This window comes from Convolutriloba macropyga, chromosome 1, assembly GCF_964194025.1.
Source record: "Convolutriloba macropyga chromosome 1, txConMacr16.3, whole genome shotgun sequence".
Taxonomy (NCBI): Eukaryota; Metazoa; Xenacoelomorpha; order Acoela; family Convolutidae; genus Convolutriloba; species Convolutriloba macropyga.
Genome location: NC_134468.1, coordinates 28,669,833 through 28,688,559, shown reverse-complemented (window position 1 = coordinate 28,688,559; position 18,727 = coordinate 28,669,833). Strand labels below are relative to the sequence as shown.

Below are 18,727 nucleotides of genomic sequence, written 5' to 3'. Positions count from 1 at the left end.
TCTTCACAGCCTGGTTTTCGAGTTTTACGCAGAGTTTTACTGTTTTTTTTATTCGACCCAATTGAACTATAATCTCGTCAGGCAATTAGCCGCTCCGACGTATTTAAAGGACTGTAATTTTAAGTTTGACTAAAGCTAAGAATATCCTGGATGTTAAATTATGTTCAATTTCGTAATGAAATTTGCGAGGCTTTGGTCAAGGATATTTATGTTTGTATTTTCTAGTAGGAAAGCTCAATTGAACTAGGAACCTGTTCTAAGATCTAGCGAAACTCAACACAAAACAAAACAAAATTGTTCAACAATCAAATCATAGTCAATCTGAGGACGTGTTAATTAGTTGTAATGGTCCTGAATACAATTGTATTCAGGAGCAGGAAATCGTCCTTGTCCTGAATACAATTTTTGTACTCTATTCAGACAATTCGATTAAAGTAAATGTTATTTAAAATATCATCCAGTGCCTAATGTTTGCTCATCACTGATTGGTTGTTGGGTGGTTAAAGTTAATATTTACATTAATTTCAGTAATTTACATAATTTTAGTTCATGTCAAGTAACTGCGACAGGTTATTTAAAGCATTATTTTCTTCGGGCGTTGATGGTTAAGGCGAAACCACAAAAGGAACACACTAATAAATTTGACTAAAAACAGATAGTTTGTGAAAAAAATCCCCTTTTTCACCAAATAAGTGCTAATAGTCACAGGTGTGGATGTGATGGAATTCGGTTCGTTGGTTGCATGTATAGCTTAGAGGTTGTCCTCACCAAGTGTCAATATGTTTAGTCGCTCCAGGTTGCCCTTCCCAAATTGGGGACTGATTTTCAGTCCCAACGTGTAATTTTTTTCAGCTTTGGCCATTTAGAGTTTTGACAGATCCTTATTTTTTCCAGCTTCAAAAGTTCTCTCTTGCTATCTGCTGGTTTTTGATGCTGTTCAGAGTTGGCGCCATCAAATTTACAAAATCTGTTCTTGTGTTATGCGTAGGTTGAATAACACGAAGCAGATGATGAAATGTGGTCTGTACATTAACGACCTTGCCCTTCATGATTCGACCAGGGCAGCTGTGCTTGCAGGCTCACAGCAGAGCAACCAACTGTCTGCTGCCCTTCAAAAGGTATTATCATAATTCCAAAAGATCTCGCTTTGACTTTCAATTTTCGAATAGTTCACGCAATATTAATTATAATCGCACACAAAATTGAAATCGATATCGGTCATTTTGTCTGCAACTTTGAGACTCGACCTGGTTTTTTATAGCTCTTCCAGACATCATCAAATTATCATCTCAAAAACTTAATCCTCTGAAATTCTTGAAAAGGAAAACTGAAATACTAAATTTGAAATCTTTCAACATTCGATTTTGTATTCGAACTCATTTATATGATGGATACCCTGGCTGAGGTGTGCGCTCGAAATCGTCCTGGTCCTGCTACAGCAATATTTCCACTGAGCCGGGGGAGGGTTTGAATTCTACTGGCACAAGCTTGGTGCAGAAATCGAACTAGTGACCCGGGTTGACCACCATAAACCTTTCTTGGCAACCATATCCAAGCCATATATGGAGTTTATGGTAACTTGGCAACCATATAGATGACCATGCAAAAAAATCAACATTGCTCAAAAAGCTCTTAAAACACCCATACAATGCACTCTGAGTGGAGAGAAACTCATCAAGACACTTGAAAAAAAAATGAAGTTCATGGTGTCTTGGGAACCATATCCAAGACCATACACATTTATGGTGCCATAGAGGACCATAAAAGTCAAAGTCAAAAAATACAAAAATATTACAGAGAACAGCTTAATTAACATCTTCTGACTACATTAAGCGTTCCAAAAAAGCAAATTAAGTTAGTTCGATTTTTTATTTCTTGGCAACCATATCAAAGACCATAAATATTAATGGTCTTGCATATGGTTGCCAAGAAATCCATGACTTGTCAGATTTCTTAAAGAGTGTTTAAAAAACTTGAAAAACGGCAGTAAGTAACACATTTTTGGTTGCAAAAGGCATATGTATTACTTCAGCACTATGTGGAGTTCTCAAAAAAATAATAGAAGAAAAGATACGAAACGACTTTAAAATTTGGCACAAAAACATTGTTTCTAGAGCCAAAATCAGTAGTAGAAATAACAACCACTCGCATCAAAAATAAAAGGCCATACTGAAGTGTTTTTGCGGGCATTTTGATCAGAAGGTATAATTAGTAACGGAGATCTCATTCAATTACACAAAAAAAGCTACTGTTCTTCTTATTTAGGATTTTTTTTAAATTGATGTTATTATAATTTGCTGTATTTCGTGGAGTGCGATAAAATGTGCTATAAATGCTGCAAAAAACATCTGGAGCTATAATAAGCGGCCTCATACCTATAAGATTGTCACTTTTAGGATTTTGTTGCAATGGTCTTTAGTATGGTTGCCAAGAACTCCGTAAAAAATTAATTTTTATTTAAGATCTTCTTTTCATGCTTTTTTGTCGCCTCAAAATTGTCCTATACTACGGTACTCTGCCACTTTTGTTCACTTTAACTTAGTAGTTTATTAATTTTAAGGTTTAAGAACAATCAGTATTGTTTATTTTTTTGTCTAACTTAAACAAAAATACAAAACTAATTTTCAAGAGTTTATCTGCTTTTATCATTATTTACATGGTTCGTTTGGGTTCCTCAATTGTTTTTACCAGAAAAACAATCTAAAACAAGGTTTTTTTGATAGCAGAAAGCTTTCGTTCACTTAAACAACATGTTGAATTCTATACAAAAAAAATTAGAGGAAAAGAAATTAAACGACCGTAAAATTCACGCAACCATATTGTTTCTAGAGTCAAAATCATTAGTAAATACAACAACCACTCTGTTCAGATAAAAATGGTCGTACTACAGTGTTTTTGAGGGATCTATGCTCAGAAGGTTTAATTAGTAACAGAAAGCTCATTCAATTACACAAAAATAAGCTATAATTCTACATAATATATTTTTTTTTAGTTTGATTATATTATAATTTGTTGTATCGTGGATTGGGAAACAGTTGGCTCTGAGGGCTTCAATAGACATCCAAGGCCAGCCTATATGGCCTCATACCTCTAAAAGTGTGACTTTTGTCCATTTGTTTCTATGGTCTTTGATAACATAAAAATAAGCAATTGTTCTTCACACTTATGATTTTTTTTATTGATGACATTATAATTTGTTCTATTTCGTGGATTGTGTTAAAATGTGCTATAAATGCTGCAATAAACATCTGAAGTCAGGATATGCGGCCTTATAACTGTAAAATGTCACTTTTGTATTTTTTATAATGGTCTTTGATATGATTGCCAAGAAATCCATAAATAAATTATTTTTAAGTGAAGATCTCTTTTTCCATACATTTTTTTATTGTCTCCTCAAAGTTGTCCTATACTAGCGTACTCTGCCACTTTTGTTCAATTTATTTTAGTAGTTTATTAATTTTAAGGTTTAAGAACAATCAGTATTGGTTATTTTTTTGTCTAACTTAAACAAAAATACAAAACTAATTTTCAAGAGTTTATCTGCTTTTATCATTATTTACAGGGTTCGTTTGGGTTCCTCAATTGTTTTTACCAGAAAAACAATCCAAAACAAGGTTTTTTTGATAGCAGAAAGCTTTCATTAACTTCAACAACATGTTGAGTTCTATACAAAAAAAAATTAGAGGAAAAGAAACTAAACGACCGTAAAATTTCACGCAACCATATTGTTTCTAGAGTCAAAATCATTAGTAAATACAACAACCACTCTGTTCAGATAAAAATGGTCGTACTACAGTGTTTTTGAGGGAGCTATGCTCAGAAGGCTTAATTAGTAACAGAAAGCTCATTCAATTACACAAAAATAAGCTATAATTCTACATAATATATTTTTTTTTAGTTTGATGATATTATAATTTGTTGTATCGTGGATTGGGAAACAGTTGGCTCTGAGGGCTTCAATAGACATCCAAGGCCAGCTTCTATGGCCTCATACCTCTAAAAGTGTGACTTTTGTCCATTTGTTTCTATGGTCTTTGATAACATAAAAATAAGCAATTGTTCTTCACACTTATGATTTTTTTTATTGATGACATTATAATTTGTTCTATTTCGTGGATTGTGTTAAAATGCGCTATAAATGCTGCAATAAACATCTGAAGTCAGGATATGCGGCCTTATAACTGTAAAATGTCACTTTTGTATTTTTTATAGTGGTCTTTGATATGATTGCCAAGAAATCCATAAATAAATTATTTTTAAGTGAAGATCTCTTTTTCCATACATTTTTTTATTGTCGCCCCAAAATTGTCCTATACTAGCGTACTCTGCCACTTTTGTTCAATTTATTTTGGTAATTTATTAATTTTAAGGTTTACGAACAATCAGTATTGTTTATTTTTTGGTCTAACTTAAACAAAAATACAAAACTAATTTTCAAGAGTTTATCTGCTTTTATCATTATTTACATGGTTCGTTTGGGTTCCTCAATTGTTTTTACCAGAAAAACAATCTAAAACAATATTTTTTTGATAGCAGAAAGCTTTCGTTCACTTCAACAACCTGTTGAGTTCTATACAAAAAAAATAGAGGAAAAGAAATTAAACGACCGTAAAATTTCACACAAACACATTGTTTCTAGAGTCAAAATCATTAGTAAACACAACAACCACTCTGTTCAGAGAGAAAAAACCACACTACAGTGTTCTTGAGGGAAGCATGTTCAGAAGGCTTAATTAGTAACAGAAAGCTCATTCAATAACACAAAAATAGGCGATAATTCTACATAATATATTTTTTTTTGTTTGATGATATTATAATTTGTTGTATTGTAGACTAGGAAACAGTTGGCTCTGTGTGCTTCAATAGACATCCAAAGCCAGCTTATATGGCTTCACACCTCTAAAAGTGTGATTTTTTTCAATTTGTTTCTATGGTCTTTGATAACATAAAAATAAGCAATTGTTCTTCACACTTATGATTTTTTTTAAATTTGATGTTATTATAATTTGTTCTATTTCGTGGATTGTGTTGAAATGTGCTATAAATGCTGCAATAAACATCTGAAGTCAGGATATGCGGCCTTATAACTGTAAAATGTCACTTTTGTATTTTTTATAATGGTCTTTGATATGATTGCCAAGAATCCATAAATAAATTATTTTTAAGTGAAGATCTCTTTTTTCATACTTTTTTTATTGTCGCCTCAAAATTGTCCTATACTACGGTGCTCTGCCACCTTTGTTCACTTTATTTCAGTAGTTTATTAATTTTAAGGTTTAAGAACAATCAGTATTGTTTATTTTTTTGTCTAACTGAAACAAAAATACAAAACTAATTTTCAAGAGTTTATCTGCTTTTATCATTATTTACATGGTTCGTTTGGGTTCCTCAATTGTTTTTACCAGAAAAACAATCTAAAACAAGGTTTTTTTGATAGCAGAAAGCTTTCGTTCACTTCAACAACATGTTGAGTTCTATACAAAAAAAAATAAAGGAAATGAAATTAAACGACCGTAAAATTTCACACAAACACATTGTTTCTAGAGTCAAAATCATTAGTAATTACAACAACCACTCTGTTCAGAAAAAAAGGGCTATACCACAGTGTTTTTGAGGGAAGTATGTTAAGAAGGCTTAATTATTAACAGGAAGCTCATTCAATTACACAAAAATAGGCGATAATTCTTCATAATATATTTTTTTTTAAAATTTAATGATATTATAGTTTGTTGTATCGTGGATTAAGAAACAGTTGGCTAAGAGGGCTGCACTAGACACCCACAGCCATCCTATATGGGCGCATACCTCTAAAAGTGTGACTTTTGTCATTTTTTTTCTATGGTCTTTGATATTGTTGCCATGAACTCCGTAAAAAAGTCAGGTGAAAAATTAGCATTTTTCTTATAATTGCTCGATTTTTGCATCAAAAATGACGTTTGATAGCGCATGGGGATGCTCTTATACTGCACTCTAAGGCTACTTTCATAAAAGTAACTGAAAAGGACTGAACAATTTTGTTTTGATCAAACTTTGTAAGAAAAAAACTTGTTTTTAGTAAACTGTCCTTTTTTTTATTTTTTTCATAAATGTGGAGTTATATTTGACTGCTAATCGTCTTTAATGAGACGTTTTGGACAGTTTGAAACTGAGGAATCAACTGTTTTCCCAAAATTAAAAATTTTCTGTTTTCACTGTTTTTTTTTTGTTCTAGTTATAGTCCTAATTTTTCGAACGAATTTGCAAAACAACACAGCCTTTATGGCGATGTGGGAATTTATTCCCACATCGTGATAAAGGCTAGGAACAGTCAATTTGTCCATTGTTGACTTGCAGGACGCCCAGAAACAGGTTTTTAGTGGTTTTTCACGCTAATTTTTGCGATTTCTCCAAAAATGGGGGTCGTGATATAGCCCAAAATCAGAGGTACACTTTGGATTTTCAGTAATATCTTCTAAAGTACGTTATCAAATCAAGCGGGCATAGTCGCATTTTGTTGGTACTGAACCCTTCTTGCTTGCGTGTGTTGGTTATCCCCGAAAACGGCTCGGCTAAAAAGTTATTTTGGGGTAACTTAGCGAAAACTGCCAATTTTAGTACATTTTGGGTCACCCAATTTTCGGTACCACAAAACAGTGAATTTAAGGTACATATTATAGTGTTTTAGAATCCTCAGATAGTGGGGAGTAATTCCCTGTATAAATCATAGGGTGTTTTCTGGAGTCTCGATGGTCAATTTTAGCTCTGCAGCTCATTTCTTCTTCCATTTTGGGGTCCTGGTACGACGCCGTATTTTTGAAATATCTCCTCGTAGAGTGCACCAATTTTGGATTTTTTTGCATATTTGAACGTGTCATGAGCCGAGCTTTCAGACTATATATTACTTATAGCGTTTTCCTTACCAGTTTGGAAATATTGACCGGTACAGGGACAGTCAGTTTTGGCCATATTGGAGAGAAGACCCACCTGCCGAGTCGATAAAAACTTGGTCAAAAACGTTGTAGAACGTTGAAATATGGCTGGATAGATCCCCTGTGACATGTCAAAGGTTGTCACAAAATTTGGTTATTATAACCAAACTTCTTGGTTATGAATTTGATGATTTCATGTGGGAAGACTAGTGCTTCTGAAGCATATGGTACGGTACATTAATTCCTTAATATCTCGCGATTGAGCAATTCAATCAGGATTTCGTTTCGATATTCTAGTAGCATTTGTAGTAAGCTTTCTAACAGTATATTATACGTTTCATATGATGCTTTCACTTTCGAGATATTGACCATTGCAGATCAGGTCATTTTGGCCCAGGAAGACCATTTCTTCACCACGTTTTGGGTCAGATCTTGGCCCAGATGGGCCAATCACGCCAAAATTGGCCCTGTTATGTCTGTTATAATGTCCTATAACTTATATCAACCGGTAATGTGGTTCAATAATTGCGAACCACATATTTATTTATATTTACTACTAATAACCTAGTAATCCCGTCCCATAGGCGGTTCTGCCGCAAAGGTGCGCCCCGTTGAGACGCTGGTTGGCCAGCTCCCCCCCCCTATTGCACCTTGTCTTTCCCCCATAGGATCTCTAAGAACAATATGTGCTGCGCACAGACTTTTGCGAGCGTTCTTGTGTGTCTTTTGGTTGTGTTGAAGTGACGTACTGCTCATATGTATACCAATGCCTCATTTCAGGTAGTTATAACTATGTCAACCTTTCCAAAAGGTTATAAAATTCCTCACAAGAGTGACAGAGTAGCGTACTATCGTTCTCAATCTATTGAGATATTCGATCACCCGGTGGTCGAAAAGGTCAGTTTTAAAGTATACTTTAATTACTGCATGTATGCATGTACGCAGAAATGCTGCCGAGTAATAGCGCGGGAGACCCCTGCATTTTCTCGGTAGCATTAATGGACTTTTTCTTAATCATGCAGACATCTAAGGACATGTAATCTTGGTCCTATGGATTCGTAAACGTGTTTAATTGCTCTCAAACGAACTTTGTAACAATTATATTAGCGCTGTGGTCTCTTTTTGTGCGATTTATGGGTCGCTTGATCCCTTTTTCCCCTGACCGATTTGACACATTGACCCATTATTATGTTCATTGTTCCCTAATTGAACTTATAGTATAAGCTGGGTGCGAGTAGAGCGCATACATCAAGTTTTTAATGCAAGCATATTTGAAAGTTAATCTCGATTTTAGCTTTTTTTTCGTTTTCTCGAAAAAAGCATTCTTTATTTGGACAAAACTCTCTTTTTTCGTTGCCTCAAAAGAGAAATAAGAGTTTTCTTCTGTTTAGGGCTCATAAATTGAGCTTACAGTGCTAGCCAAGCAAACTTTTTGTCATCAAGCATCTTGTAAGTGTATGAACTTGAAAACATTTTTCAAAACGCTTAATGCTTCTTTTTTTAGAAAGTTTCGTTCTCATTTTTTTGTTCGAAAAATTTTTTGAAGTCAATGGGCTTCAAACCCTGGTTTTCTAGGCTGGATACGCGTAGAATGCACCAATCAATTTTTTATTGCAAGTGCTTTGAAAATTTCACTTGATCGTAACCTTTTTTTTGCGTTTTCTGGAAAGAAGCATTCTTTATTGGGACAAAACTCTCTATGTTTCGTTGCTTAAAAGGGAAATGGAAAATTTCTTCTGTTTAGGTCTCATGAATTGAGCTTACAGTGCTAGCCAATCGAACTTTTTGTCATCAAGTGTCTTATAAGTGGCTGAACTTGAAAATATTTTTCAAAACGCTTAATGCTTCTTTTTTTTAGAAAGTTCCGTTCTCATTTTTTTGTTCAAAAAGTTATTTGAAGTCAATGGGCTACAAACCCTGGTTTTCTAGGCTGGATACGCGTAGAATGCACCAATCAATTTTTTATTGCAAGTGCTTTGAAAGTTTCACTTGATCGTAACCTTTTTTTTGCGTTTTCTGGAAAGAAGCATTCTTTATTGGGACAAAACTCTCTATGTTTCGTTGCTTAAAAGGGAAATGGAAAATTTCTTCTGTTTAGGTCTCATGAATTGAGCTTACAGTGCTAGCCAATCGAACTTTTTGTCATCAAGTGTCTTATAAGTGGCTGAACTTGAAAATATTTTTCAAAACGCTTAATGCTTCTTTTTTTTAGAAAGTTCCGTTCTCATTTTTTTGTTCAAAAAGTTATTTGAAGTCAATGGGCTACAAACCCTGGTTTTCTAGGCTGGATACGCGTAGAATGCACCAATCAATTTTTTATTGCAAGTGCTTTGAAAGTTTCACTTGATCGTAGCCTTTTTTTTGCGTTTTCTGGAAAGAAGCATTCTTTATTTGGACAAAACTCTCTATGTTTCGTTGCTTAGAAAGGAAATGGGAAATTTCTTCTGTTTAGGTCTCATGAATTGAGCTTACAGTGCTAGCCAAGCGAACTTTTTGTTATCAAGTATCTTTTAAGTGGCCGGACTTGAAAACATTTTTCAAAACGCTTAATGCTTCTTTTTCTTAAAGAAAATTTGGTCCTCCATTTTCGTTCAAAAAATCATTTGAAGGCAATGGGCTTCTAACCCTGATTTGCTAGGCTAAATACAAGTAGAATGCACTCATCTTATTTTTGTTGCGGGTAGTTTTGAAAGTTTCGCTTGATTATAGCTTTTCTCCTCGTTTTTTCGAAAGAAGCATCCTTTTTTTGGACATAATTATCTTTTTTGCTTTGCCTAAAACGTATATAGGATGTTTCTTCATATTGGGGCGCCTAAATACAGCCTATAGTGCCAGCCAAGTGACCAGTTTGGGATGGATCTTCTTGTACATGACTGGACTTGAAAACTTTTTTCAAAACGCCTAATGCTTCTTTTTTTTAATGAAAATTTGGTCCTGCCTTTTTGTTCAAAAATTACATTTAAGGGAATGGGCTTGTACCCCTGTTTTGATAAGCCAAATACAAGTAGAATACACGCAACAAATTTTTCTTGCGGTTAGTTTTGAAAGTTTTGGTTTATTTCAGCTTCTTTTTTCGTTTTCTCGAAAGAAGCGTTCTTTAATTGAGCAAAATTTCTTATATTTTGTTGTTAAAACCGAAATAGGATTTTTTTCTTCTGTTTGGAGCCCCTAAATTGAGCTTACAGTTCTAGCAGTGTAAACTTTTCGGTAGTGAACATCTTGTAAGTGCCTGGACTTGAAAGATTTTTTCAAAACGCTTAATGCTTCTTTTTTTTTGAAGAAAATTTGGTCCTCCCTTTTGTTCAAAAAAATCATTTGAAGGCAATGGTCTTGTAACCATTTTTTTCAAGGCCTAATGCAAGTAGAATACACGCGTCATTTTTTTGTTGCGGGTAGTTTTGAAAATTTTGCTTCGTTTTAGACTTCTTTTTCGTTTTCTCGAAAGAAGCATTCTTTATTTGGACAAAATTTCTTATATTTTGTTGCTATAAACCTAAATAGGATTTTTCTTCGGTTTAGGGCTCCTAATTTGAGCTTACAGTGCTAGCCAAGCGAACTTTTTGTCATCAAGTATCTTTTAAGTGGCTGGACTTGAAAACATTTTTCAAAAAGCTTAATGCTTCTTTTTCTTAAAGAAAATTTGGTCCTGCCTTTTTGTTCAAAAATCCATTTTAAGGCAATGGGCTTGTAAACCTGTTTTGCTAGGCCAAATACAAGTAGAATGCACGTGTCAATTTTTTGTTGCGGGTAGTTTTGAAAATTTTGCTTCATTTTAGACTTCATTTTCGTTTTCTCGAAAGAAGCATTCTTTATTTGGACAAAATTTCTTATATTTTGTTGCTAAAAACCTAAATAGGATTTTTCTTCGGTTTAGGGCTCCTAATTTGCCTAATCTGAGCTTACAGTGCTAGCCAAGCGAACTTTTTGTCATCAAGTACCTTTTAAGTGGCTGGACTTGAAAAATTTTTTCAAAACGCTTAATGCTTCTTTTTTTTGAAGAAAATTTGGTCCTGCCTTTTTGTTCAAATATTCATTTTAAGGCAATGGGCTTGTAAACCTGTTTTGCTAGGCCAAATACAAGTAGAATGTACGCGTCAATTTTTTGTTGCGGGTAGTTTTGAAAATTTTGCTTCATTTTAGACTTCATTTTCGTTTTCTGGAAAGAAGCATTCCTTATTTGGACGAAATTTCTTATATTTTGTTGCTAAAAACCTAAATAGGATTTTTCTTCGGTTTAGGGCTCCTAATTTGAGCTTACAGTGCTAGCCAAGCGAACTTTTTGTCATCAAGTATCTTTTAAGTGGCTGGACTTGAAAAATTTTTTCAAAACGCTTAATGCTTCTTTTTTTAAGAAAATTTGGTCCTGCCTTTTTGTTCAAAAAATCATTTGAAGGCAATGGTCTTGTAACCCTGTTTTTCAAGGCCTAATGCAAGTAGAATACACGCGTCATTTTTTTGTTGCGGTTAGTTTTGAAAATTTTGCTTCATTTTAGACTTCATTTTCGTTTTCTCGAAAGAAGCATTCTTTATTTGGACAAAATTTCTTATATTTTGTTGCTAAAAACCTAAATAGGATTTTTCTTCGTTTTAGGGCTCCTAATTTGAGCTCACAGTGCTAGCCAAGCGAACTTTTTGTCATCAAGTATCTTTTAAGTGGCTGGACTTGAAAAATTTTTTCAAAACGCTTAATGCTTCTTTTTTTTGAAGAAAATTTGGTCCTCCCTTTTTGTTCAAAAAAATCACTTGAAGGCAATTGGTTTGTAACCCTGTTTTGCTAGGCCAAATACAAGTAGAGTGCACACGTCAAATTTTTAGTGCGGTTATTTTTTGAAAATTTTGCTTGTTTTCAGCTTTTTTTCCGTTTTCTGGAAAGAAGCATTCTTTATTTGGACAAAAATATCTATTTTTTGTTGCTTAAAACGGAAATAGGATTTTTTTCTGTTTAGGGCTCAAGAATTGAGCTTACTGTGCTAGCCAGGCGATCTTTTTGTCATCAAGCATCTTGTAAGTGTATGAACTCGAAAACATTTTTCAAAACGCCTAATGCTTCTTTTTTTTTAGAAAGTTTCGTTCTCATTTTTGTCCAATAAATTATTTGAAGTCAATGGGCTTCTAACCCTCGTTTTCTTGGCTGGATACGCGTAGAGTGCACATATCAGTTTTTTTTGCAAGTGTTTTTGAAAAATTCACTTGATTTTAGGCTTTTTTAGGTTTTCTGGAAAGAAGCATTCTTTATTTGGACAAACTCTCTATTTCTCGGTGCTTAAAACGGAAATAGGATTTTTTTCTGTTTAGGGCTCAAGGATTGAGCTTACAGTGCTAGCCAAGCGATCTTTTTGTCATCAAGCATCTTGTAAGTGTATGAACTTGAAAACGATTCTCAAAACGCTTAATGCTTCTTTTTTTTTTAGAAAGTTTCGTTCTCATTTTATGTCCAAAAAATTATTTGAAGTCAATGGGCTTCCAAACCTGGTTTTCTAGGCTGGATACGCGTAGAATGCACACTTCAATTTTTTATTGCATGTGTTTTGAAAATTTCACTTGATTTTAGGCTTTTTTTTGCGTTTTCTGGAAAGAAGCATTCTTTATTTGGACAAAACTCTCTTTTTTCGTTGCCTCAAAAGAGAAATAAGAGTTTTCTTCTGTTTAGGGCTCATAAATTGAGCTTACAGTGCTAGCCAAGCAAACTTTTTGTCATCAAGCATCTTGTAAGTGTATGAACTTGAAAACGTTTTTCAAAACGCTTAAAGCTTCTTTTTTTTTAGAAAGTTTCGTTCTCATTTTATGTCCAAAAAATTATTTGAAGTCGATGGGCTTCCGACCCTGGTTTTCTAGGCTGGATACGCGTAGAATGCACACATCAATTTTTTATTGCTTGTGTTTTGAAAATTTCACTTGATTTTAGGCTTTTTTTTGCGTTTTCTGGAAAGAAGCATTCTTTATTTGGACAAAACTCTCTTTTTTCGTTGCCTCAAAAGGGAAATAAGAATTTTCATTCTGTTTAGGGCTCATAAATTGAGCTTACAGTGCTAGCCAAGCAAACTTTTTGTCCTCAAGCATCTTTGAAGTGGCTGGACTTGAAAACTTTTTTCAAAACGTTTAATGCTTCTTTTTTTTATAGAAAATTTGGTCCTCCATTTTCGTTCAAAAAATCATTTGAAGGCAATGGGCTTCTAACCCTGCTTTGCTAGGCTAAATATAAGTAGAATGCACCCATCTTATTTTTGTTGCGGGTAGTTTTGAAAGTTTCGCTTGATTATAGCTTTTTTTCGGTTTCTCGAAAGAAGCATTCTTCGTTTTGACAAAATTCTTTATATTTTGTTGTTTAAAACCTAATTAGGATTTTTCTTGTGTTTAGGGCTCCTAAATTTAGCTTACAGTGCTAGCGAAGTAAAAGTTTTGGTAGTAAACATCTTGTAAGTGGCTGGACTTGAAAACTTTTTTCAAAACGCTTAATGCTTCTTTTTTTAAAGAAAATTTGGTCCTCCCTTTTCGTTCAAAAAATCATGTGAAGGCAATGGGCTTGTAACCCTGTTTTGCTAGGCCAAATACAAGTAGAATGCACGCGTCAATTCTGTTTTACTTTTTTTTGTCGACTTTTTTTGTTATAGGAGAACGTGCAGCCGAAACCATCGAGGAAACGAGGGTTTGAAAACCCGTTCCATCATCCCATGTCCTTTCAGTTCTCAAATTTCGAGCCGACGGTGAAAGGCCCAATGGGACCAGCGAAAATGGAACTTAAGGGTCTTTACCCGAAAGTTTCAACTGTGTGCTTCCTCAACTCAAGGGCAAAAGAAGAGAGAAACGGGAAGCTGAAAGGATGGCTAAATTTTGCAAATCCCAAAGACTGCCGCGAAACCTATGAGGAGATATTAAAGAACCCTAAAAGTGGCATTGTTGTCGAGAAACTAGGCGTTGAGCAAGCTGCTCCACTGTTTTCGTCCTTGCAGGTTGAAAAACCGAAAATAATGCGAAAAAAAAGAAACAAATTTTGAAAAAGACCTGAAATTTGATAAATGCATTAAACCTTTGTGAAATGTTTGTTTTATATTTTACTGAGCTTGATATTTTATCGCTCTCAATCTTCTAAGTTCATTGTTATGGCTTGAGATTCTCATTAGTAGGCATTGGGGTTTTCTTAGATATCTGAAGGTCAACAAATTTTGCGGAAACCCAACTTAAAAAAAAAGGCTCAAAAATTCTGGAAACTTTTTTATCTTGCTCGCAAATTGTTAAATACACTTTCTAATAGACCAATCACTCATAAATTGACCCAATAGTGGTCCTGAAGTAAATATTGGGGCGTGAAGCATCTTGTAAGTGGCTGGACTTAAAAACATTTTTCAAAACGCTTAATGCTTCTTTTCTTTTAGAAAGTTTCGTTCTCATTTTTTGCTCAAAAAATTATTTGAAGTCAATGGGCTTCTAACCCTGGTTTTCTAGGCTGGATACGCGTAGAGTGCACAGATCAATTTTTTATTGTAAGTGTTCTGAAAATTTCACTTGATCGTAGCCTTTTTTTTAGCGTTTTCTGGAAAGACGCATTCTTCATTTGGACAAAACTTTCTATTTTTCGTTGCTAAAAGGGAAATGGAAAATTTCTTCTGTTTAGGTCTTATAAATTGAGCTTACAGTGCTAGCAAAGTGAACTTTTTGTCATCAAGTATCTTTTAAGTGGCTGAACTTGAAAACATTTTTCAAAACGCTTAATGCTTCTTTTTTTAGAAAGTTTCGTTCTCATTTTTTGTCCAAAAAATTATTTGAAGTCGATGGGCTTCTAACCCTGGTTTTCTAGGCTGGATACGCGTAGAATACTCACATCAATTTTTTATTGCATGTGTTTTGAAAATTTCACTTGATTTTGGCCATTTTTTTGCGTTTTCTGGAAAGAAGCTTTCTTTATTTGGACAAAACTCTCTATTTTTCGTTGCTAAAAATGGAAATAGGAAGTTTCTTATGTTAAGGGCTCCTAACTTGAGCTTACAGTGCTAGCAAAGTGAACTTTTTGTCATCAAGCATCTTTTAAGTGGCTGAATTGAAAACATTTTTCAAAACGCTTAATGCTTCTTTTTTTTTTAGAAAGTTTCGTTCTCATTTTTTGTCCAAAAAATTATTTGAATTCAATGGGTTTCTAACCCTGGTTGGCTAGGCTGGATACGCGTAGAATACTCACATCAATTTTTTACTGCATGTGTTTTGAAAATTTCACTTGATTGTAGCCTTTTTTTGCGTTTTCTGGAAAGAAGCATTCTTTATTTGGACAAAAATTCTCTATTTTTCGTTGCTTAAAAGGGAAATGGGAATTCTCTTCTGTTTAGGGCTCATAAATTGAGTGTACAGTGCTAGCCAAGCAAGCTTTCTGTCTTCAAGCATCTTTTAAGTGGCTGGACTTGAAAACATTTTTCAAAACGTTTAATGCTTCTTTTTTTAAAGAAAATTTGGTCCTCCCTTTTCGTTCGAAAATCATTTGAAGTCAATGGGCTTGCAAACCTTCATTTCTAGGCTGGATACGAGGGAAATGCGCCCATCAAATTTTTGTTGCAGGTTTATTTTGACAATTTTGTTTGTTTTTAGCTTTTTGCTTCGTTTTTTCGAAAGAAGCATTCTTCAATTATACAAAATTCTTTATATTTTGTTGCTAAAAACCCAAATAGGATTTTTCTTCGGTTTAGGGCTCCTAAATTGAGCTTACAGTGCTAGCCAAGCAAACTTTTTGTCATCAAGTATCTTTTAAGTGGCTGGACTTGAAAACATTTTCAAAACGCTTAATGCTTCTTTTTTTGAAGAAAATTTGGTCCTCCCTTTTCGTTCAAAAAATCATGTTAAGGCAATGGGCTTGTAACCCTGTTTTGCTAGGCCAAATACAAGTAGAATGCACGCGTCAATTTTTTTTTTGGGATAAGTTTTGAAAATTTTGCTTCATTTTAGACTTCTTTTTTGTTTTCTCGAAAGAAGCATTCTTTATTTCGACAAAATTTCTTATATTTTGTTGCTAAAAACCTAAATAGGATTTTTCTTCGGTTTAGGGCTCCTAAGTTGAGCTTACAGTGCTAGCCAAGCGAACTTTTTGTCATCAAGTATCTTTTAAGTGGCTGGACTTGAAAACATTTTCAAAACGCTTAATGCTTCTTTTTTTGAAGAAAATTTGGTCCTCCCTTTCTGTTCAAAAAAATCATTTGAAGGTAATGGTCTTGTAACCCTCTTTTACAAGGCTTAATGCAAGTAGAATACACGCGTCATTTTTTTGTTTCGGGTAGTTTTGAAAATTTTGCTTCTTTTTAGACTTCTTTTTTGTTTTCTCGAAAGAAGCATTCTTTATTTCGACAAAATTTCTTATATTTTGTTGCTAAAAACCTAAATAGGATTTTTCTTCGGTTTAGGGCTCCTAAGTGGAGCTTACAGTGCTAGCCAAGCGAACTTTTTGTCATCAAGTATCTTTTAAGTGGCTGGACTTGAAAACATTTTTCAAATCTCTTAATGCTTCTTTTTTTGAAGAAAATTTGGTCCTCCATTTTCGTTCAAAAAATCAATTGAGGGCAATTGGCTTCTAACCCTGCTTTGCTAGGCTAAATATATGTAGAATGCACTCATCGTATTTTTGTTGCGGATAGTTTTGAAAGTTTAGCTTGATTATAGCTTTTCTCCTGTTTTTTCGAAAGAAGCATTCTTTTTTGGACATAATTCTCTTTTTTGCTTTGCCTAAAACGTATATAGGATGTTTCTTTATATTGGGGCGCCTAAATACAGCCTATAGTTCCAGCCAAGTGACCAGTTTGGGATGGATCATCTTGTACATGACTGGACTTGAAAACTTTCTTCAAAACGCTTGATGCTTCTTTTTTTTTTGAAGAAAATTTGGTCCTCCATTTTCGTTCAAAAAATCATTTGAGGGCAATGGGCTTCTAACCCTGCTTTGCTAGGCTAAATATAAGTAGAATGCACTCATCGTATTTTTGTTGCGTGTAGTTTTGAAATTTTCGCTTGATTATAGCTTTTTTTTCGGTTTCTGGAAAGAAGCATTCTTTATTTGGACAAAAATCTCTATTTTTCGTTGATAAAAATGGAAATAGGATTTTTCTTTGGTTTAGGGCTCCTAAATTGAGCTTACATTGCTAGCCAAGCGAACTTTTTGTCATAAGGCATCTTGTAAGTGGTTGGACTTGAAAACAATTTTCAAAATGCTTAATGCTTCTTTTTTTTAGAAAATTTTGTTGTCATTTTTTGTTCAAAAAGTTATTTGAAGTCAATGTGCTTGTAACCCTGTTTTTCTAGGCTAGAGACGCGTAGAATGCAGACATCGATTTTTTATTGCAAGTGTTTTTGAAAATTTCACTTGATTGTTACCTTTTTTTGCGTTTTCTGGAAAGAAGCATTCTTTATTTGGACAAAACCTCTCAATTTTTTGTTCCTTTAAACAGAAATAGGGACTTTATTTTGTTTAGGGCTCATAAATTGAGCTTACAGTGCCAGCCAGGAGAACTTTTTGACTTCAAGCATCTTGTAAGTGTCTGAACTTGAAAACATTTTTCAAAACGCCTAATACTTCTTTTTTTTTAGTCAAATTTGATTCTCATTTTTCGTTCAAAGATATATTTGAAGTATATTGGCTTGCAACCCTGTATTTCTAGAGTGGATACGCGTAGAGTGCACACATCACTTTTTTTATTGCAAATGTTTTTGAAAATTTCACTTGATTTTAGGATTGTTTTGCGTTTTCTGGAAAGAAGCATTCTTTATTTGGACAAAACTCTCTCTTTTTCGTTGCTTAAAACGGAAATAGGAGTTTTTTTCTGTTTAGGGCTCATAAATCAAGCTTACAGTGCTAGCCAAGCGAACTTTTTGTCATCAAGCATCTTGTAAGTGGCTGGACTTGAAAACTTTTTTCAAAACGCTTAATGCTTCTTTTTTTTTAGAAAGTTTCGTTCTCATTTTTTGTCCTAAAAATTATTTGAAGTCAATGGGCTTCTAACCCTGGTTTTCTAGGCTGGATACGCGTAGAATGCACACATCAATTTTTTATTGCATGTGTTTTGAAAATTTCACTTGACTTTAGGCTTTTTTTTGCGTTTTCTGGAAAAAAGCATTCTTTTTTTTGGACAAAACTCTCTTTTTTTGTTGCTTAAAACGGAAATAGGATTTTTCTTCTCATTAGGGCTCATAAATTGAGCTTACAGTGCTAGCCAAGCGAATTTTTTGTCATCAAGCATCTTGTAAGTGGCTGGACTTGAAAACTTTTTTCAAAACGCCTAATGCTTGGTCCTGCCTTTTTGTTCAAAAATTCGTATTAAGGCAATGGGCTTGAACCCCTGTTTTTGGTAGGCCAAATACAAGTAGAATGCACGCAACAAATTTTTATTGTGATAGTTTTGAAAGTTTTGGTTTATTTCAGCTTCTTTTTTCGTTTTCTCGAAAGAAGCGTTCTTTAATTCAGCAAAATTTCTTATATTTTGTTGAAAAAAACCTAAATAAGATTTTTTTTCTTCTGTTTGGGGCTCCTAAATTGAGCTTACAGTTCTAGCAGAGTAAACTTTTTGGTAGTGAACATCTTGTAAGTGGCTGGAATTGAAAACATTTTTCAAAACGCTTATTGCTTCCTTTTTTTTAGAAAGTTTTTTTCTCATTTTTCGTTCGAAAAATTATTTGAAATCAATGGGCTTTTTACCCTGTTTTTCTAGGCTGGATATGCGTAGAATGCACACATCAAGTTTTTTTTGCGAGTGTTTTAGAAAACTTAACTTGCTTTTGCCTCTTTTTTTGTTTTCTCGGAAAAAGCTATCTTTATTTGGACAAAACTCTCCATTTCTCGTTCCTAAAAACGT

General features: G+C 33.9%; 1 protein-coding gene across 1 annotated transcript in view; it reads left to right on the top strand.

Annotated features, from left to right (window-relative positions):
- LOC142337121 (soluble guanylate cyclase 88E-like) overlaps nucleotides 1-18,727 on the top strand; it is a 41,016-nt gene that overhangs the window by 15,044 nt on the left and 7,245 nt on the right. Inside the window, exons 5-7 of the mRNA XM_075386253.1 lie at nucleotides 989-1,118; nucleotides 7,689-7,805; nucleotides 13,520-13,858. Coding sequence (XP_075242368.1) covers nucleotides 989-1,118; nucleotides 7,689-7,805; nucleotides 13,520-13,858 — 586 coding nt within the window. The remainder of the gene's footprint in view (nucleotides 1-988; nucleotides 1,119-7,688; nucleotides 7,806-13,519; nucleotides 13,859-18,727) is intronic.